The sequence below is a fragment of the Stegastes partitus genome, unplaced genomic scaffold (assembly GCF_000690725.1).
Source record: "Stegastes partitus isolate 25-593 unplaced genomic scaffold, Stegastes_partitus-1.0.2 Scaffold621, whole genome shotgun sequence".
NCBI lineage: Eukaryota > Metazoa > Chordata > Actinopteri > Pomacentridae > Stegastes > Stegastes partitus.
In genome coordinates, this window is record NW_007578352.1 from 240,287 (window position 1) to 262,771 (window position 22,485).

Genomic DNA, 22,485 nt, shown 5'->3' on the forward strand with positions numbered 1-22,485 from the left:
AGAAGTTGTGTACACAAGAATCAACAAAACATAATCCAACAGTAACCGTTGGGTCACGCTAGCATTGTAAAGTACATTGAGTAGCCGTGACAAGTTACTCAACTCTAGTACCATTTTATATTTACTTTCTCCTTCGCTGTGCTCGGCTCCGGTCAATTTGTTTTTGTTTCCACACCTGGTTCATCCACAGAAGGAGAAGCAGAAGAGAGCTGCGAAACAGCAGTAGAAGCTCTCAAATGGAGCTGACAATAGTTTGAAGAGTTCAATTGCAAAAAAAGGATAACTCCATCTTCACCAACCTTCAGAAAACCGACTTTTCCATCGTCGACCTGAGACAATACCAAACTGAAGTTATCTCTATCTTTGTCATGTCATTTCTACTGAGTCAAATCCACTCAACTTCACTTTGATTGATGTCATCTCTAGTAAACAACAAAAGCAATAAGTTTTCTGAAAATCTACAAAAAATGGAGTTGTCTGTTTTTGCAAATTAACTCTTCATTTGTCATTTGTCAACACAAATTAGGTCAAAAACATGAATAAAATACTTAAAATCTTTGCTTTTTCTAGCACATCCTGAATTCTCCAGACTGCACTTTTACGTTTGCAATGTGGGAGCTCGTTTTGAGTCAGTTTCTAAACACAAGGTGGGCCGACAGTTTAAAAAGGAAGGACTTGCATGCTTTAATATCCAATATGTCTTTACACAACACACAGCCATTCGCTGCTATATTAATGCTACATTTATGTTTAAAATCTTTTTATCAAGACATCAAAATGCAATATAGCATCAAAGCACAAATGCAAAAGAAGCCATAAAGTGCATTCTATGTAGTATGGAGTAAACACAATATGTTAAAGTATAAATGAGCTGTGATAACAATTTAAAGACAGATAAATGTAGTAAGAAGCTGTTCCTGAGCCTGCTGGCGTATGATGATATAAATGATATGTACAGCATAACAACATATAAGTTGCAATATGGGAAATTTAGAATTGCTTTACATTTTATGAAGAACAAGTAGTCAGGATGTCACATTCTCTGGTGCATCCGTTGTGACTGATCTTTTTTTAAATCTGTGTCCTGCATCTACCAGTTTTATGGAGGAGTAGCACCAAATTCTTGAAGTATTCCCTTTGAAACCAGCTCAGTATTGACTTGAATAAGTCAATTAATAAAATATTTCTGTCTGCAGCGTCTCGGCTCAATTAAAGGAAACAGTGTTATTTAACTAAGAACTTCCTCTAAGTTTTTACTGCTAATAAAAAAAGAAGCCATTGTTATTAATAGCATCAGTTCCCCTCAGTGTTGTGTTTTGAAATTGTCTGCTCTCCTGTTAAAATGCTTCAGTCTTCCACTGAAAATTGAAATCTTTGTATTAAGAAAAAAAACTTGACTGTCACAACATTAAGTTTGTTGAATCAAAACCAGGTTGCTTGAGTTAAGAATGAAATTATCAGCACATACAGTACAGGCGTCGCAGGAGCCTCCTGAGTGATTGACGTGCTGCATAATATTTGTGATCACAGCAGCGACTCTACAAACAGCCCCCACTGAGACAGCAGCACACTGTGTGCAGAACAGGGTTAATTAGGAGCGGGTGAAGCTCGCCGCCCCGACACGTCGCCCCCGCTCCGTCGTCACCTCCTCATCCACTGATCTCCAATCATGTGCCATCGAGACCCGGGAGTCTGCAGCTTGTTCGTGGCAGCCAAACACTACAGCATCTGATTTGACTGATTAGGACCTTGAGCTGCGGAGGGGAAGCTAATCAGGGGAAATCACGTGCCGCGGCGTCGGCTGGGGATGGAAACCCGTCAGGCCTCGTTGGCGCATTGTTTGAGGCCATTGCCCTAATTAGTGCTCTTTCCACCCCACCTGCCACAGATGTTTGCAAAGGTCAACACGAAAACAGAAGCCTCGAGTGTTGCAAATATTAGCAGGCTGTTCAGGTGTAATTTGATAAGTGTTTGTAGCCGTGATCGCAAAACAAATCCCACCGACACAAATTGCAGTTTGAATATTTGAGTCTGTGTTCAGGCTGGATATTACTGTTGGTGCCATGAAAAAAAACCTCATGGCTGCAAATCTGAACTGTCTAAATGTTGTACATATCAGAGATGTGGACTCAGACCGCGGTAACAAAAATTTTACTTGACTTAAACTTGACTGCTGTGAGCCAGAAACACACAAAAAATGACTTACTAGACCTTAAGGCTGCAGGTATTTATTCTCAGAAGCTTCTTTGGAAGAATAAAACTATTGTTTACAACTGAAAATACAAAAACCAACCATGAATAAGTCTGTCTCAGTCATTTCCAACTTCTGCACCGTCTTCATTCATCCACTGGCTCTTTTGAATACACTGAAAATGGATTGCAAGTATGGATGCGTAATGATATCAGCATGTTCATCAGTATCGACTGTTAAAGACTAAGATAAAATATCTAACAGGTAGATAACACCTGCCCTGCTACAAGTATAGTTTATTAATATTATACGAAGGCTGAAGTAGTTTGCTTATTCTCAGTTAATGTGCACGTTTTGAAAAGCATTGCATTTTATAGCTACACTTGCCAATTGGCCATCAAGTTCAGGTATTTCAACCACAGACGAGACCTGATATTCTCAGCAGTCAGCCAAAATATCAAATATCTGCAAAAAACCCAATATCGTGCATCCATAGTTACATATATAACGTTTCATTTTCAGCCACATTAGCTTCTTGGTTCATAAAGCGGAAAAGTCAAGTGGTGAATCAGTACTTACAACACTTCAGCGACTGTTCAATTGATTGACATTTGGTTCAGACATGCATGGTCCCCAGAGGATAATCCCACCAGCTATATATATGGGTTTGAGTAGGGGAAAATATCTAATTGTGATATTTCTGGCAGATGTTGTGATTTGATTTGTAATATAAGCTTTAGTTCAAAGTTCACTGTATAAGAACAACAACATCTAGTTGGCTGTCATTGTTTGTGTGACACACGGAGGATGGCATAAATTTGTAAAACCATGAACACGACAGTTCAAACCCAGAATTTGATGTGGTGTGTCTATTGAATGACAACATTTGGCTTAGGTCAACCGAATAACTGTAAATGAATGAACCATGTATTGACTACTGGGCCACACTTTTCAACTGACTTGACTTTAACAGGATTACTGTTGTGGTTTGTCTTTTTTTGGGCTATAATAGAGCTTTATGACACAGACGACTAACCTGTATCAGACAGTGATTATCAATAAGATTTATTAAAACTAAAAAATATCACAGATTTGAAGGGTGAACTTTCATTTCAATATTCAGCATTCAGGACTTGAAAGGCCAGCAGTGCTCCTATGATGACTTATGATGTAGCCTGAACTTGCCCTCAAGAACCATGAAAACACAACATGTATGTGTCGACATTTAGCCGTTTGGAGAAGCAGCAGCAGTCGTTGCACACCTTGACATGTTGTGTTGACTTGCAGGTCTACTGTCCTGAGCCAGAGCGCAACAGGATACATGTGTTTGACCTGTTTTCTGACGTTAGACCCGTTGCCCACGTACGTTGTCGCTCTGCTCGGAGCCAAAGCACGACGCGACCCGAATCAAACTGCTTAACTTTGATCAACTGAGTCAGAATATGGTATCAAAGATGCATGAGAGTCAAACAATCATCCTGATTAAATCCCATGACTGCGTCTGCTCAGCACACAGCCGAGCAACCGCCGTCATTTATTAATTTATCTTTTAAATATCTCAAGATATAAGATGATGTGTTTTTTTTTTTTTTGCTATCTTTAAAAGATAGTGTTGAGAAAAAGCAAATCACTGAATATTTAATCAGCTGACAGATCATATTGAGCGTTAAAGAGGTAACTGAATACTGAATAGGGATAAATGATTATGGGTGCAATTATAATTAAGGTGCAATTATCCTGATTGTTTTACCAGTTTATCATGATTAACTGTCTGCACGATGTGACAAACAAATATTTTTATTGCACCTTCTGCATCTCGTGTCAACATCTTGACTGCTGATTATTAGAATAAATGAAACATTCGATTCCTTTTTAATACATTAATATAGTGAACTGATTATACGCAATTATAAAACATGTCTGTGCCGCCATAATGAACTGAAACAGACGGTCAGCTGGTCTAATTGGTTACTGTAGTTGCTTCAAAGCTGCCGGAGGAGCAGCACAGTATGATGTTCATTCTATAGTATCTGTCTTCTCATTAGAATCATAGATTTTCCTGCTTTGTCTCACTGTCACGCTGAAGCCTGAGCTTTAAATCCCCCCACAGCAGCTAATCACCGCTTCATGCCGTGTATACTGAACACATTTGGAAATCTTTAGGCTCACATTAACGCTCGATATGCAGGTTTGAGTGAAATGACAACCAGACTTGCTCGTGATTTCATCTGGAAATCTGCTTGAAAACCTTCCCGTGCTAATCAACAGCTTTAAGATGTTTTCAGTGTTTTATCCAAACTTATGACATCTTTCGAATTGCTTCACTGTTGCAGGATGTGCCTCGCATTGTGGTGCAGTCGGCCAGCGTCGAAGACGGCATGAGCAAACATCAGCAGCCGGTAAGTTCAGCAACCACAAATGGTGTTGTAGGTGTCTGTGAATACCAGGAGGAACATAAACCATCTTTGGATTCTTCTTTACCTGACACTACTGCTTCTTAGATAGTATATCGGCAATGATTTGTCTTGTTTTCCTAAAATACGTTTTACATCAAAAACCTCCACACATAGTCCCAAACACTTCCAATATGTTTGGATCTGCTTCTAACAAGGATGCAATGTGCAAAAAGTGAGACAGTTCGAGCCCAAATTATTCTGAGTAACATTAAAGAATTGTTATTGTCTCAGGTAGGCCTTTATTATTATCTTTTCTTGTATTGTAATTTCTTCGGTCCTTTACTATGAGTTGGATAGTAGATTCTGGTTTATGGAAAGAGATTGGACACTTGTTTTTGTGCCTCTATGTTTCTGTATATCCAATTTAAATTTTGTTTGACTTTCAAACAAAAGGTTGCAAAAGGCAAAATACATAAATGTATATATACACTTACATTTATACTGTAAATACCTATCGGCTGTAAGATAAAATAACTTTGACCCATTGGGGGACCTCTGGGGGGTCCTAGCATGGGTTAGTTGGCAGCAGACCCTTTGGTAGGGCATCCAAGGATTGGTCTTGTTCTAGAGCATCCCATGGATGTTTGATCAGATTAGAATTTTGGGAGTTTGGAGATTGGGTCAACACTTTGGGCTTTTGGTTGTGTTCCTCGAGCCATTTCTGAATAGTTCTGCAGTGTGGTGGGGTTCATTGTCCTGCTGGGGGAAGCTGCTGCCATGGGGAGGTATAGTTGATTTGCAGATATGTTTAGGTGGGTGGTCAAAGTAACATCAACATGAATAGCTGGTTTCCCAGCAGAACACTGCATTGTAACCAGATAGTCGATCTTCTACACTTCCCCTGTCCTCAGTTTTAATGTTGTGACTGATCGGTGTATATGCAGCAACCCTAAAGCCCAGGTAAAGGCTGAAGAAGAGTGCTTGACTGATTTTTTTTGTTGTTGTTGTTTTTGTAAGAATATGGTGTCAAAGGTCTTAGATCAGCAAGCAAAGCGTCCCACTCTTCAGGTGCATAAATGCTGGATGCTATCTCCCCGCATTTTGAAAATGCTCTGAATATGGAGAATATTGGCACCTTGTGACCCGAGAGATCTGCTGGGATTGTACGTTGAGAGCTTGCCTGAAATGTACTGTGGAGCCAGGCCATTAAGGCCTTTGTATACCAGGAGGAGGATTTTAAATTGTAGTCTGAAAGCAATGAAGGTTATGGCTTTTTGTTATACTTATGCAATAACTAAGAAAAACAGCATCTCTAAACAGACCAGCCAGTAACTCACTTTAATTAGAGACACAGTTATGTGTGGCATTATGTTATTTTTACTGAGCCTGTAGAGTCAAACAAGTCATTCGTACTAATGAACCCACAAATAATTATCTCTAAACACTCGGCTCTGCTTGGATTTTTAGCATCTTTTAGTTGTTTTGTTTTTCGTCATCATTTTACTGTTTTCATTCACTCTCACTGCTCTCATCAGCATCAGACTCAACAGATAAACACAGCTCACAAATGAGTAAATGCACAAAGATGGCAACAAGAGGGGTAACCAATTAGCATCTAGATAAAGGCTACTGCAGTTTTGTGTCCACTGGATGTGGATAGAAACAGCAACAGCCCGACCAGCATGCACAATACCAGGTCCATGGAACTAGCTAACCTATCAAATACATCTGCCATGACCATAGACTGCACATAATAGATGGATGTAGTCTCCTGATCTAAAAAGTGAAATCAAGGCAGAAAGTGCAGAAAAAACATGTTGAGGTTAATTGGTGATTCTAAATTGTCCGTAGGTGTGAATGTGAGTGTGCTTGGTTGTTGCTGTGAGTCAACTGGGATAGGCTCCAGCCCCCCGCGACCCTAGTGAGGATTAAGTGTATAGATAATGGATGGATGAACCTTTTTCTGCATTTGGGGGTCACTAACACCACTGTTGCCATGGTCTTCCTTCAGATTCCTACTGAGGAAGTAATTCCTCCCGACATCCAAACTGAGATCTCCAGTTCTGTGCCCCTTCCACCCCCGATCATCCCAGAGACAGAAGACTCCACACCCAGTCCGGTGAGCGAAGCGTCCAGTGGATACATGTCGACCAGCATATCAACGGCAACTCTTTCAGAGGTTTACACTCTGAGCTGGGACCTTCCACCATCATGCAGCAGCAGAGCAGATGGCTTTGACGCAGTGCCAGATGAAGAGGAAGAGGAAAGTAAAGTGGCACAAAAAGACTTACCGCTTTTTGTCACCTCACAGTGCGACACTGGTCTTGAATCTTTTCATGCTGAACTGGAGCCTCAGGAGTCATTGTTGGGTTTGAATGAGCAGGCGCCTGCAGAAACGACTTACCAGCCTCCATCAGAACCAAACGATCCTGTGCCAGATTCACATCTGACTCAACAAGAACCAAATCTGTCTCCAGCTGTCCAGCTGAGGGAGGTAGAAGAGCCTGACTCAGTTGCAGAAACAGAATTACCAGGTCAGATCAAACAAGAACAAGACACGACAACTGGTCAAGTTGGATCAGAACAATTAGACAAATTAGAGACACTTAAAGATACAGTGGATGAACAAGAAAATGAAACCAAACATGCAGAATCACCACAAACACACCTTTCTAAACCAGAGTTTCCTTCGCCTGAAAATCTTGAGGTGGCTGCTATGAATGAGACAGAATGTGATCCGTCACTTCACAGTGAAACACAAGCAGCCCAAGAAGGCGAAAGTCAGTTGGAATCAGTTGTCCCACTGCAGCCAAAACAAGATCAGACAGCTTCTGAAGCTTCACCTGCTGCTCCAGAACCACCTGAAGAATCTGCTCCTCAAGCTTCATCAAAGGAACAAGCAACTTCTGAAGTCTCTGACCCTAACAGTGCCTCCACCCTGCCCTCATCTTTGGCCACAGATGAGGCCCAACAGAAAGCACCTTCTGATACTTCTGCCAAAGCTGATGCAGGTCCTGCACCTCCTGCGGTCGACACTCAGGCTTCCAAATCCTCAGCGGCAAACCCCTTCAAGATCCAGAAAGTGAAGTCTTCAGACCTCAAGTCCTTTCAGCGGATCCTGGGTGAGGAGGAGGGTATGCTTGGACAGGTGGGCCGGGCCAGCAGCCTCGGGGCTGGCCTCAACCTCTCTGTGCCAATGGAAAGCCTGGAGATCATCTCTGACTCGGAAGAAGGAGACGCTGCTGCTTCTGCCATCCTTCCTGATTGGTTGAAAGAAGGGGAGTTTGTGACTGTGGGATCCAATAAGAGTGGCACAGTGCGATATGTGGGACCCACAGATTTTGCAGAAGGTACCTGGGTGGGAGTAGAACTGGAGGTACCAGCAGGTGAGTTAGAGACTTGATTCCTTTCGCTAATCCTTTACTTTTTGCCATAGGCTGGGTGATACAGCTGAAAATAACAAAATGTTTAATTTTAGTCCATGTAAATGATTATTGATTATTTCAAATGAGTTGTTCTTTCTAGAGAACATTAGTAAAAGGTTTACTTTAGATGTAACTACTTGAGCCTATTAGCAAGGTACACAGGTAATCCTTTTAGCACTGGCATAACAATGTAAACCACAAATTAATAAATTACCCTCGTAAATAAAAACAAATGAAGATAAAGGAAGGATATTTTTAAAAACCTGAAGGAGTAGGGTAAAGCTGCTGGACCAGGTTCCTCCTGGTGGGTTAGGACCACACTGGTCGCTCCAAGCAACCCGACACCCAGTCCGCCTCCTAGATGATACACACCTCAAGTATTGTAAATTGGCTGTAGCACAGAGTCGCACCACCACGTGGAGCCTCTTACTGTTTCATACCTTCGTGACCAGAGAAGGCATCAAGCAGGAGAACACTGTGGGAGCTGTGCTGATAAAGGAGCACCGTGATAAAGACTTAAATGAGGCGTATTGATGTCAGGTCAGTGAACAGGTATGACATTACACTTGGGTAAACGAAGATATCAATCTACAACCTGGTGGAACATCGTACGCCAGCTGTTAGGGCTGTTTTCATGTTTCCATATGACAACAGATGTATACAAAGAAGTGGGTTTGTGCCAACATCAATCACTTAAAATGTCTGATCCTGATCTTAAATCTTAATCTTAGGGTATCCCTAATAAAGAGCCAGTGAGGGAGCATGACAGGGATTTCTCCACACAACCAAACTTTGCATTTTCATTGTATTTTCATTGCAGTTTACATCTGATGCATCACCCAGGCTCATGTTGCCAGTTAAAAATGTCAAACAAACCTTTATTGGTCCTCCTCCAGGAAAGAACGACGGCTCGGTGGGAGGGAAGCACTACTTCCACTGTAACCCTGGCTACGGGGTGCTGGTGAGACCAGACAGAGTGACCCGCGGAGGTGCCAAACGCCGCCGCCAGCAGCAGCAGCAGAAGCGCCGTAGTGCCAACCTGTCCGGTTCCAGCCCAAACCTGGCAGCTCTTACAGCTCTGGCCAAAGGTGAGGCTGGTGGAGCATCAACCGGCCGCGCTAGAGGAGAGAACCGCAAATCATGGAACAATTAGGAGGTCTGCTAAAGCGCTAACTGCCGGTCAACCATCATCATGCCCAACAGCTGGTTGATGGGATTATCGGGTGAGCTCGTAGAGACAGTGGAGGCACAGCAGTTTTAATTTGGGCAGGTTTACTACATGATGCTCTGTAAGTTTGGATGAGTCACTTCATGGTCCCCTGTTAGCTGTTTCCATTCCTACCTAGTGTACTTAGCAATTTAAAACTACAGAGAAATATTGAATGTTTCATCAGAAACTGTGAATGTTTTTTAGGTTTGTAAATGCTAATAACCATTTCTCTGTAATTAATGTCATTTTTTAAATGTATTTATTCCGGTGACATTAAATCACAATCAAAGCACTGCCTCAAAATCAGCACAGTTTTAGTGTATTTGCATAAGCAAGTCAATTATTGGAAAAAGTAGCTGAAGTTCACTGGATGAAACTCCAAAGGTTAGACAACATCTTTACACGCTCACATTTCTACAGTTTGACAGACGCCACACATCGACTTTAATGTCAGTTTCTATTTGTAAAGTTTGATCGAATGCTGTCGTTTTATTCGTGTGCCTTTTTAAATGCTATGACTACTACTCAGCCAATGTGCCTTAGTGATACACCACCTAGCTCTGTTATTGGTAGGTGGCAAACTGCTCACCAGCTGTTAAAGAGGCCTGTCATGGCTCTTGAATGTGTTTTTCTACTGTTGGACAAACTTGCACTCTTTTATGGTAAATTCTACTGAAATCTTGCAAAAGTTTTAAATCAGCTTTGTCTCTTTTCTTACCAAGCAAGTGTGGATTGGACGTGACTTGTTTTCACTAGTGAATGGTCAAATTCTGCTGTTGATTTGTCTGTAAGGATACGTGAGGGATTCTGTTTGTTGTAACGCATGTAGCGCTGATTTTTAAGGTGTTTTATACATATGCATTTAAGTCGACCATTTTTTGATCTCTTGGATGCTTATTTATTAAAAGATGAAGACAGGTGATGTTAATGAAAAGCAACAAGTTTTTATATTGATGATGTTCAATAAATTTCATATCTGGTGCAGATTGGAAAAAAATGTCAGAAATCGTGTCATTGATATAGCTTTATTCTCTTGTACATTATATATATCATACTAAAATAAACACAAGTTAAAAAAATGAACAAAGAAACTGTACAAAAAAATGTATATATACTACATCTTAATTACAGAACAGTCTACTGTCCAAAAAAGGCACTAAATTCTGAAATGGGCAATACAGTAATTTTGAACATAACTAGATTCGAGATTGATACAACAGCATTCAGTCCTCTTTTTCTGAGCTATATTGGGATGAGGTGGATGGTGTTTCACTTGGGAGTTTAGGGGGGAAACACGGAAGGACATGTAGACATGTTGACCCTGACACACCACGAGAGGGACGCCCCTTCGAAAAAAGTAACCACCGACACGACATCGGGTTGAGGGAAAAGCCTGTTTCAGTCGGTTTCCAGGTTTTTTTTTTCTCTTCCTGGAAGAAGCTCAGAATCTTCCGTCTGGGAGCGCCTGAGGGTTTCTTATTTTTCTTCCGCCCCGTTACCATTTCTGTCAAGCTCACATAAAATGGATTAAAACTTGCTAATTGGGCCATGGCATCTCTCAAAGTCGAAGGCAGTTCATTTAAAAGTGTCTTATAGTGAGAGAATAATCTCTAAATGCACTCTTTGTAGTCTTATTTCCCCCCCACACACACGCGTGTCTGATCTTTCTAACGTACAATATTCTGTGTACGGGAACATCACACCAAACTCCATAGAGAAAAATCCCTAAAATAGAAAAACAGTTTGCCTGTTAACTTCAAATAGTGTTTTTATCGTACATACGCTTTGTAAAGTTGCTATGTGCTCCTTTAGAGATACTTCAGAGCCTTAAAGGAGCAGTTTTGGGTGTCAACAGCGAGTTAGCCCACACATTTCACAAACCCACATCATCCAAAACACATTGGTTTCTAATAGCAGTCGGAGAAGAAGGAACTTTTTATAATAGAATCAGTATTTAGTCGTAAATAATGCAACTGTAGTTTACTATTCTTCTAAGCTATAGTGTATGAAGATCGGCATTGGAGGGAACAAAAAGCTAGATTTGTCTCAGGAGTTTGGTGTGGCGTCGTTTTAGAGACACTGGGGCTTTGATTTAATGTGATATAGTGTGAAGCAGCTGAACTGAAATGTTTTATTTTTCCACACCAGCCCCATTATTGTACACTGGACGTTTGCCATTTCAACGAAAGGCTCGGGGGGGGGAGAGGGAGAAGGTTTCAAGCTTAGTCAACAGCGATAATTTTCATAAGGTGCATCATATCGTTCGTCTTTCATAAAATAGCTTACGACCTCGGATACAAATAGGAAGAGGGGGGGACTGTTGTTCAGTCAAATAAGGGATGACAAGAAAAAAAAAAAGTTAAAATGATAATAGAAAAATAAGTCAGGAGAAATTAAAACAATTTAACAATAAAGCATGGTTCATTTCAAAACATATGTCATTCTTTTTTTTTTTTTTGTACATTACCATAAAAAAATGAGTATAAATACATATTGTTTTTTTGTTTTTTTTAGCTTTCAACCCTTTCTTTTCGAAACACAGGTCCCAGTTCTGAGTCGCTGTATCGCAGCTTCGTACATACTGAAGCAGTAGATTTAAATAGAGCTTTAACTAGACTAGAGCCCCGGACTGGGAGCGATTATACAAGCAGGAACCAGAAGTTAACAGCTTTAGAAGTGGACGTAAAAAATAACAAAAAAAGAAAAAACACTTTGAGTGTTTGTAACAGGTACGTCACCGCCGTCCAGGTCGGACTGTTTCAGACGTGAGGAACTACATGAGATTTCTGGTTTGGTTTAATCCTGCTTTGTAGAATATTGTCCCAGTTCTCCAAAACCATCGCTAAGGCAGGGGTTCCTTTACAAGGAGCAGTCTGACTTTTTGGGAAAAGGCAAGAATTCAATGAGAAGATCAACACCTGCTCTCATGTTAAAGTGAGAAGATCTGCTAGTTTGGTTTGAACTGAAGACAGATAAAAACTAAATCGTCCACCTTGTGATGCTACAGCTCATTAGTTATCCAACTGGATTTTGTACGTTTTATACAAAACAGTAGCTTAAAACACTATTTCACGTGTTGTGCGCTGTAAGCTACCTAATGCTAATTTTAGCTGAGCAGAAAGCACCTCAAAAGCTCCCAAAGTGACACATTTCCATCATCTGTTGAGGTATAACGAAGGCAGAGGAGGCCGCTGTGGACTTTCTTTCATGACTTATAAACTCAGACTGAATGTCACATGTTGACCCTCTGAACCCTGAAACTCACAGGCAGGTTTAAAAGGTGTGGTAACGAATCGCTTTTACCAGATTCTGGAAAACAATTCTGTGCTCCTTAGCTGCAACATACAGTAATATAAAATATTCAGTGACTCTCGGTTGAACTGCAGGTTGTGTTCACACAGAGCAGAGAGGAGACGAGAAGTGAAACACACCAACAATGCAAACAGTGACATATCATTCGTATGTAGTCACCATTTTTCCAGTCCTGGTAACATTTGTGGGTGCATCTGTTTATGATTTATGGTATGACTGCTGTGTCATATGGCACAATACAGTCACTTCTCTGTACTTCTGGTCTTGTGCTGTTTCCACAGAAAAATGAGCCCACAGGAAAAATGGGACAGAAGCAGGAACAACTGCTCAGGGTTCAGAGGGTTTATTCAGGAGCTTTAGAGGTGCTGCTAGACGGGATTTTTTAAAACTTTAAGAAAAGTTCGTGTTTCTCATGGCTATGCTAAAGTCCTTGTAGGCGAGTCTTCCCGCTCAGCAGCGATCCTATTCTGGGCTACAAACTCTGCAGAGAGCCAGAACAACACATTCCAACTGAATCACCAGTTACATCGGATTTTTTTTTAAAAAATGATTAGGAAGTTTGGTGACTTTGTCCCAAAATATGGTTTAAAAGGTGCTTTTTTTCCCCCACAAGTGATACTTCTACAAGGTGTAACGACACATTCACCTGTTCCAAAGATTGAGACTTTTTGGGGGGAACAAGAACGACGTGTGTCGTCCGACCGCCATCTTTGGCATTCAAGAATTTTGAATTAAAACTTGTGGGAGAATTCTGGATGTGGTAAGTCTGTCCCTTTGTTCCAATAAGAGAGGCGTCCATCTTCTCATGTAACTCTACCCACCTTCCCAAAAAATTTCACACCATAATTTTGATTTCTTCACCCAAATTTCTCGACACCCGTCAACAATAAAAACTTGAATACTTGACCATAGTGTGGCGGGCTTAGAGCAGAGTGACTGTCAGCCAGAGATGGTTTTGGAAAAGTTCCACTCCGGGCAAAAAAACAAAAAACAAACAGTGAAAAGTCATTTCTAGCATCACCACTTTAAGTGTCTTTGATTCCCTTCAAGGTGGTGGTTTTACCTTTGAGGCTACATAGATGATTAAAAAAAACAAAACGCCTCAAAAGCTCTTCTGATAATCTTAACCATTTCCAGTGTGGATTTAGTCTAATTAGATATTTATTTTTTTTAAAAAAGCACATTACTTAGGCTATTATAAAGAGGCAGCGTCACAGAAGTAGTAAATAGCTTAGGGGTATTTTATCGTAACATATCTGGCTGCTAATACCTATTATCTTTAGCGACACAGGCCTGCTGTAGTGTCGAGCCCACGCCGGCTCGAGAGGCTTCAAAAACCCTACGTATGCCAAAGGAGTTACGTTTTGAAATCGCTTTGGATTAACACCTTTCTCAGATCAGTCTTAGCTTAGCGCCGTCTTTTCCTTTGGCATGGATGACATTTAAAAAGAAAAAAACAACAAAAAAAACAAACAACAAAAGAAATAAAAAGCACAATTCCCCTTATTAGATAGCTTAAAAAGTTTGATTATCACATTGATCCTAAACTGATCCTCACAGCCTCGAGTACTTAACAATAGTGTCACCAGGGAGCTAAATACAAAAAAGGCAGAACGACTGTTAATCCAGTCACAAACTGGGCCGAAAGACAAAGAGGAAGAGCGAGTGGATGAACTCAAACCAGTGCTGCTGCTGTTGGATAGAAGCCGAATTTTCTTATTAACGTGTGCTGAAAGTGTTTCTTTGTGCACCGACTAATTTTTCAGATCCTCGTCGGCTTTGGCTGAAGTCTGGAATTTAAGGCGACTTCTCGTTTTCAGCAGAAATTTTGTTGTTTTTTTAAATCCAAAATAGCAGCTCTACTGTCGGGAAACAACAACTAAAAAGCCATTCCACGGAGGAATGATAAATATAGAGGGTAAAAGACAGTGACTGGACAGTTCTTGTCTGCCGATATTATTCCTGCTGACTGCCTCGAAGCCAGAGAGGGAGGAAGCTTTATTCCCCGAGACGACGGCTGGAGGCTGCTCTTCCGATGAATTGCACGATGAGGAGGTGAGTTCGAGGGGTAAGATAAGTAAGTAGGTAGGTAGGTAGGTAGGTAGGTAGGTAGCGCACCATGAGGTGAGTGTGACTGAGAACCATAAGAACCATATATATATATCATATATACAGTACACGTTATTTTTCTGAGGTTGACGTTGAGGTGAGATAGACTGAGGAATCGGCTCAGACAACCAGGCTGGAAGAGGGGAGGTAAGGGGGGGAGGCAGAGGGGGAGAGAAGAGGTATCCTGTGAGAGGAGAGAGAGAGAAAGACAGAGAGAGAGTCCCAGACACCCATTTGGGGGAGGTTAGAGGCCTGGGTCGCCCCCCGTTTTTTTTCTTCTTTCCACAGAGGAGGTCCTATAGTGACCCATTTCCTCCAGCTGTGTCAATACATTGAGTTGGGTGGTGGAAGGGTGGGGGGAGGAGGGTAATTACTGTTTACATGGACCACGAGGGAGGAGGGGAGAGGAGGAGGAGGAGGGGGGAGGTAGAGAGAGAGAGAGACGTTGGCAGGGGGCTGGCTGAGGGACAGATTTACTAAGTAGCATCATTTTGGTCTCTTTTTTTTGTTGTTTTTTTTATAGCCTCCCCGCCCACCATCTTTCTAACTCCTCCTTCCCTTTTTTCCCATCGCGACTCCGGTTCTCTCTCTTCCTTCCCCCCGTCCCCCTCCCCGGTCGTTCCAGGTCCTGTGCAGTTCATTCGTCCTCCAGGGACTCGGTCTTGATGTCGTTGGGGACCCCTCCGGTTCTGGACAGGGCCAGGATGGTGTGGTTGACGGCGGCCATCTCCACGGCCAGAGAGATGGGGTCCTGGTGCTCGCTGTGTGCTGCGCTGTCGTCCTGGAGCCAACGGGAAAAAACAAGAAGGTTTAGAAGGACTTCACCTCATCGGGATTTGGTCTGTGACTTTTATATGGAGCTTCAAGACTCCTGTGTTTGAAAATGTTAAATATCAGACGGGAGCGCTGGTTGGATTAGTTTTGGGAGGATCTTTGGTTGGCAGCTCCTCTGTTCACAAAACTAGAAAAAAAACAAAACGTCTATCCTTAATAAGTTAAACTGGACTGCCTGAACAAAAGACCAAAGACTTCATTGCACGCTGTAGTTTCAGTGTTACAAGGATGATGCTCTGTTGTCTCAAAGTCTTCGTTTATCACAGCATCAAGGTGCAGAATGTGAAATGTCCGGGGCTTTAGTCACTCTTCACTCCCGTGAACACAAAATTACACCATTTAGCTAAAGCATAAATTAAAAAAACTGAAAGACGTGTCAGGTTTTCATCCGTCTGGTGCCGTTTGATCAGGAAAAATAACCAAATCCAGGCTTGAAATTGTGATACTTTTAAAAATGACTTAAACCTACATGTTTTATTTAAATATCTGTCAAAAGAAACATTTTCCTCAAACCAGATTCTGTAAAAAAAAAAATAATTCTGAGCTCCTTGGTGCAACCAGAAAGCCATTAATGACACTGCTGATAAAAATTCAGGGACTTGTTGGTTGAACTGCAGGCTGTGTACACGCAAAGCAGGTAGGAGAGAAGTAATGAAACAAATTCAGAACGTAAGTAGTCGCATTTTAAGCCTCTGTGACGCGAATGAGTTTTAAAGGCACGCTACGTTTTTAAAAATAAATTATTATTTTGAAATTGTATTTAAAGTAGCTCCTTTATCTGAGCCAGAAATTATAAAAACAGAAAAAAAAATCTTCAAATGTTCTACTTTTTAAGTCTTTGAACTATTCAGACAAGTCTGGACACAAATCGAATGTGAGCAGTAAGATGTCTATCCACAGAGCCACCATCTCCCCCAGTAATAGTAACACCTGTGGGCACTTGAAAACTGTTGTACATGTCAATGGCAGGCTTTTTCAATTTTTGTAAAATAATTAAACAAAGAAATTCAACTTTAGTGGCTCAGGTGGTAGAGCGAGTCGGTCAATGATCGGTGGTTAGATGTAACCTGTGTCGTGGTCGTTGTGTCCTTGACACTTCACCCACCTTGCCTGGTGTGAATGCGTATGAACGGATTGTTTGAGGTGGTGGTCAGAGGGCAGAATGGCAGCCACACCCCTGTCAGTCTGCCCCAGGGCAGCTGTGGCTACAATCTACCACCACCAGAATGAATGCGTGTGAATGAATAACTAACAGTGTAAAGCGTCTTTGAGTGTCTAGAAAAGCGCTTTATAAATCTGATCAATTATTAGTTTACATTTGTTATGCTGCACAAAAACCACGTTTGATTTCGCTCTCCTTCCTGTGATTTTTACATAGAAGTGCAGGAGTTAATATCAGCATAAAAAACTAGCCCACGGTGAGTAAAAACGTGTTGAGAATAAATAAGAAACTGCCCAGGGCTCAGAGGGTTAAAGGCCCCCGTGGAGTTTTACTGCAAGTCTGCACAGGAGGCTCTTCAGTCATCCATCTCGCGGCCGTCTGACGGAGCAGAAACGCTCCTATTTTAATCAAACCAACTGTCGACACTGACGGCACAACAGTTTGTGTTTTACACAAAGGCCATATGCTCACACCTTCTGTGTAGACACGGCTTTAGAGTAGGAGTTCCGCTACAGAGCAATGTTTAAACAAGTGTTTCTCTGCTTTGTTTGGACTGTGCACGCTGGCTACAGGTCCTGCTGCTGGAGTCTGCTGTTCTCCATGCCTTCAGGAGGGATCTTTCATGCGAGCTCGATGATAAAATGGACAAGGGACGGCAGGCTGAAAGGTTGTACGCTGCGACCGCCTGTAAAAAGTTAAAACTATGCAGTGGGAGAAGCAGCCGTCCAGTTCTGTGTAAGGGCTCAATGATACACATGAAGAAACAAAACATAAATGTGAGAAAGCAAACATGATCCAGGCTCCAACATGAAAGAACTAACATCCAACATGTGTGGGTGTCAGACCTGAAGGACAGACTGAACTCTGGTGGGAAAGACTGAGATGATCACACTGCAGGGATCATCCATACCTTATAACTCCATACATGGAGATTACTGAGCCAATCCTGCCGCTGTGCAGTCAATCCACCAATTCTGTTTCTCATTAGCTTCATCATTTATTTAACAAAGGACTCTGTGGCCTATATTGTGTTTCATAACAGCACAAACGCACGACGACAAACTATACAAGTGAGAATCTCAGGCTGTATGTGATGTCATTAAGGAATAATTAAAGTGTCAGAATGGAAAGCTGCTTCTTTCAGGGGACGATTTCTTTTTATTTGCCAACAAGACTGAAAAAAACGACATCTATCTTTAGTAACTTAGATTTGCCTTTATTTATGGGGCCTTTTTTTGACATTTAAATCTGGGGTATGCAGCATTCTTTTGCATCATTGCGCAAAAACTCACTTCATTTGAGTAATCTGAGAAAAACACTAGACTTTTGCTGATCAGGGAGTTCCTGTTGGCTTCTCTACACATGCAGATGGGCCTGGATGGTGGAAAACTGGCAACAACTGCCTACACTGTAAGTTAAATGTTCCTTATAGCTGCAGCTGTGGATAAGTCACTTCCGTATGTATATTCATGTTTACAATAAAGCTTTTGTTGCACATGTGTATGAAGCACATGCATGAGTCCGTGCTCGTCTGTTGGTAGGAGCTTAGGACAGAAAGAAAGGCTCCAGGTTTCTGCCTACCCCGGCTTTAATTGAGATTTGTGCCGTGTTGAAAATGTTACAGAAACGCTGCGAGGTCTAACCTTGTCAGATTGAAACTAGATGACCACGGGCTTTATTCACAATTACATGACAAGATGCATGTTTGAGAGTGTCAGCTGATTAACAGACTCCTGCAGCCCAACAGCTCAAAGGAGACATCCTGTTGAAACTCTGTTTCACAATCAATCATCGTGGCCTAAAACTCTGTATGATAAAACGAGCTATTTTAGGTTCAACACGATGGCGTCGCAGCTCAAAGCGGTAAATAACCTCCATTAGATCTCCTGCAGTAAATTCTTCATGGGTTTTAAGTTTGTAGAAAGAAACGATTTTCGACCACATTGAGGTGACAGGAGCCAGAAAATCAGCGAGCAGTGACACCGAGCGTCTAATCAAGTTTTGAGCGACGTGCCGTTTGATTACTGTATACAGCTATTTAAAGAAATGCAATCAGAGCATTATTGAGGTGGAGGAGGAACGGCCTCTTTTAACCTCCATCTGATTTAACTGTGAGTCTCCTTTTTGGATTCTAAAGCAGAGCGGAGCTTCTTGCGGAAACATACAGCAGCATAATTGATGAACCAATGCTGGGCTTCCAAGGGTCACAATCTAATCCACAGATCATACAGAATCAGTGTCGCGTTTCTGCTCGTCTGTGTGTGGGGGTTACCTGTGTCGGTGAGGTGGGCTCCAGTCGATAAAGGCCAAATGGTCGGCTGAGAGGTCTCTTGTCAAAATAGGGGAGGTCACAAGCCTGGAGGCGTTTCAAAAGGACAGGATTACTCAGTCAGCTCACGTGTAGCTCGATAAATACTTCAAAATCTGCACAATTACTTTTACAGTTTGACAGCAGCGCTTAAAAAAACGTGTTCATCACTCCCCGTTTGCATGCTGTGCAATTAAGAGCACAGCAAGAGAGCTTAAACCAGAGAGAGAGAAAAAAACACTCTTCATCTGCAGGTTGGCTTAATAATACAAAGCAATTCTACTTGCTTCAGTTTTGTTTCCATTGGTAACAAGAGAAGCACAGAGGGAGAATTTGGTAATTAAGGTACGATTCCTCGCAAAACACAGAACTTTATGTTCTTTCTATATTTAGTGATGGGTATATTAATCAGAAGGAAAACAGCAGTTCAAATATTCTCGCACTTTCTATGCGAATTTGTGGACAGTAATGTGCCAGCGAGGCCACGAGGCTCACTGCCGATTTCAATTATTAACACAGCTTTCGACAAATACAGACAGAAAAAAATACACAAGCAGCAAAAGGCAACTGGCGCATTGTTTGGTTGAAATGGACGACATGTAAAATGTGTGATCAGAGTTGAATTTAACAGTTGCTGAGCCTTTCTCCAAGGTGAGGACATGGATATGAAAGACGGGTAAAAGGCTGATCCAAAGAAATAAATATAAATGCTTGTGGGAGAAATTAAAATCTTGCAAAGTATATCATAAAAAGAAAACATGGAGCTGTAACGTAAGAAGCAGTGACCGCTTTCTCCTTCCTTCACATTACGGCGTGGCGCATTAATCTGATTTGTGTGTCTTTAGGGATCCTGAATCGCTCTCTACCTGCTCTGAGAAGTCGTTGCCATCGATGTCATCGCTGTTGGAGTGTCCCCCTGGACTCTGGACATCTATCCCATGACTCTCCAGGATTGTGGCTTCTTGGAGGAAGAGGATGGATCATTAGATTTACGATGAATCAATACATTCTCCAGCACAGTGAATCCAAGCCAGAGGTTTGTGGTTGCAGAGCAGCTCAGAAAACTTCGATCTAAAAATGTATACTGACCTATTGGATCAGCTAAAACACCTGACCACTGTGTAAAACTACACAAAAACTAGCTTGCAAGTGAACTGAACCGTTACCTGGGAAAAAGCTTAACATTATGAATAAATGGTAGAAATAGCTAGAGCTAGAGGAATATTTATTGATTTGTCAACATTTTGGGTAAGTAGTGCGACATAAGCTATTAAAAAAGCTACAAGTAACAGATAAAACTAAAGTAAAATATTTGGCTAACAGTTGTAGCTAAACGGCTAACAAAGAAAGCTAATGGAACGCATGAATGCTAAAACTTAAAAGCGGTGGTGAATGGTTAAAACAGACAGCTGATATTAAGCAATGGATTAATGTTCCACATATTTAGCTCCAAGTCATGGATATGCAAAATATTTTTAATGAAACTTTTTGGATGAAACAGCTAGAAGAATGGATAAATGGCTGAAAGAGTTAGCTAAAGATGCTAAGGAAATGGTTGAAATCTTTAGCTTAAGGTTTTAGCTAAATGGTTGAAAAAGCTAAAATAATAATAGTTAAATGCTGGAAATAGTTAAAAGTAATGGAAACCTGGCAGAAATAGATTATTGGCACATATTTATCAATGGATAAATAGTTTAATCATTTAGCTGAAAGTAGCCAAGTGTTAAAATACGTGGGGGGGAGCTAAAATAATGGGTAAATTGCGAACATGTTTACCTAAAAGTAGTAGCTAAATGGCTGAAACTGTTAAAAGTAATGGACATGTAGTTAAAATGAACATCGGAAAGATTGGATGGGTCCATGTTATGGCTGACATATTTAGTTAAGAGTAATGATAAATAGCTGAAATAAACAGTTGAAATAGCTAAAAGAGTGTATAAATGGCTGGAAAAGGTAGTTAAATGTAATAAATAAATGAAATATTTATCTAAAAGTCACAGCTAAGTGGTGTAAATACCTACAAGGAGTAGATATATGGTTAAAATAGGGAAAGTAAGTTAGCTGAAACAGACATCTAAAGAGCTAAAAGTAGTGATTAATGGTTGCAACAAACAGCTTTAAGTAGTGGACAAGTGGTTGAACTATTTTTGCTAAAACTAATGGATATACAGCGGAAAGGGTTTAAAGCATAAACGAGGTTAGCTAAATAAAATCCAGACTTAATATCAAGCTGGAAGAAGTAGAAAAATTGTTGAAAATTGTGCAAATCAATGGCTAAATAGTTGAAAGAATAGATAAATGCTGGAAATAACTAAAAGTAATTAAATGGTTGAAACACACGACTACTGGATTAATGATTTCCATATTTAAGTTGAGGATAAGCGGCTAAAACATCCAACTTTTGTTCCTCTGAGTAGTATGGATATTTAATCAAACAATCCTAAACACCAGCTTAATTACATGAAAAAATCAGATTATCAAAATATCTTATGTAATTACCAGTGACTCAATGCAACAACACCGGTGGAGCAGAACCCCACCAGATGTGAAATGTGCTCACAGAGATTCTGTTCCTGAGTTATGATATTGAATAATGGCAACAAAAAAAAGAGTTTTTGCAGAACATGATGTGACAGGGAAGTTAAACTCAGACCTTTTAGAACTAAAATGTCATCGCTTTAACATTTTATTTATGTATAATAGACGTTTGTGGGAAACTTTGTCATAATTAGCATATGAATTCTTGAAAAAAATAAACTCTTTTGTGAGGTTACAGTAACCTTTGACTTTTAATTACCAAATTCTAATCGGTTCATCCTTGAGTCTGACAGAATATCGTGGGCACCGAGGCGTGAAGCAGGTTGGAAAGGCCTGTCACCGAGGATGCAAATGACCACACATTAACAAAGTTTTTGACCAAATTACACCGAGTCTCTTCTTCGTCTTCTCTAATGAGCCCTTTGGCTTCTAAGTAATGGAGGTTCTATTTTAAAAATCTAATTTTCATCGAGGTGTGTGGTTTGTTTAATTCCACAGCAGTTATGAGGATAGTTAGCCAGAGGTCATAACAGATATTTGGTGACTAACAATTATCAACCTAATTACACCGCTAGAATGATGCAAATAATAGTGAGCCATCAAGAAAAGCACAAGAAAATTGTTCTAATTGTTGTTATTAAATATGAAAAAAACGCTGTTAGCTCAATGGAATGTAATTAAACATGCAGAGTTCTGAAACTAACAGTCTCAATGGACTTTAGTGGTCCCACCCCAAAGCCACATTACCAATGTTAGCCCTTCTCTTGATCTCTTTGCGACGGTTGGCGAACCAGTTGTAAACTTTCAGGGAGGTGACCCTCTCCAGATCCGACAGCTTCTTCCCTGGAAATAACAAAAAAAGAAAGAAAGAAAATCGCATGATGACGATTAATTACCGACTGTCACGACAACGACCTTTCCCCCCCCTCCGTTTGCTCTAATCGTTTTATTTTACTGTGCTTGTTTTTTGCCACCCGTCTGTTCCCACAAGCTGTGACTT

The 22,485-nt window shown here is 41.0% G+C and overlaps 2 protein-coding genes across 4 annotated transcripts in view; one reads left to right on the plus strand and one right to left on the minus strand.

Moving 5' to 3' along the window:
• Positions 1 to 10,219, plus strand: part of LOC103362996 (kinesin-like protein KIF13B) — a 53,846-nt gene extending 43,627 nt beyond the window's left edge. Inside the window, exons 39-41 of the mRNA XM_008289563.1 lie at positions 4,525 to 4,590; positions 6,599 to 7,973; positions 8,909 to 10,219. Coding sequence (XP_008287785.1) covers positions 4,525 to 4,590; positions 6,599 to 7,973; positions 8,909 to 9,165 — 1,698 coding nt within the window. The 3' untranslated portion in view covers positions 9,166 to 10,219. The remainder of the gene's footprint in view (positions 1 to 4,524; positions 4,591 to 6,598; positions 7,974 to 8,908) is intronic.
• Positions 10,220 to 10,233: 14 nt separating this feature from the next.
• The window catches only part of hmbox1b (homeobox containing 1 b), a 29,906-nt gene continuing 17,654 nt past the window's right edge, over positions 10,234 to 22,485 (minus strand). For all 3 annotated transcript variants that reach the window (XM_008289561.1, XM_008289560.1, XM_008289559.1), the window contains exons 7-10: positions 22,233 to 22,328; positions 19,814 to 19,908; positions 18,912 to 18,995; positions 10,234 to 15,424 (exon numbers count right to left, since the gene is read on the minus strand). In XM_008289561.1, coding sequence (XP_008287783.1) covers positions 15,281 to 15,424; positions 18,912 to 18,995; positions 19,814 to 19,908; positions 22,233 to 22,328 — 419 coding nt within the window. In that variant the 3' untranslated portion in view covers positions 10,234 to 15,280. The remainder of the gene's footprint in view (positions 15,425 to 18,911; positions 18,996 to 19,813; positions 19,909 to 22,232; positions 22,329 to 22,485) is intronic.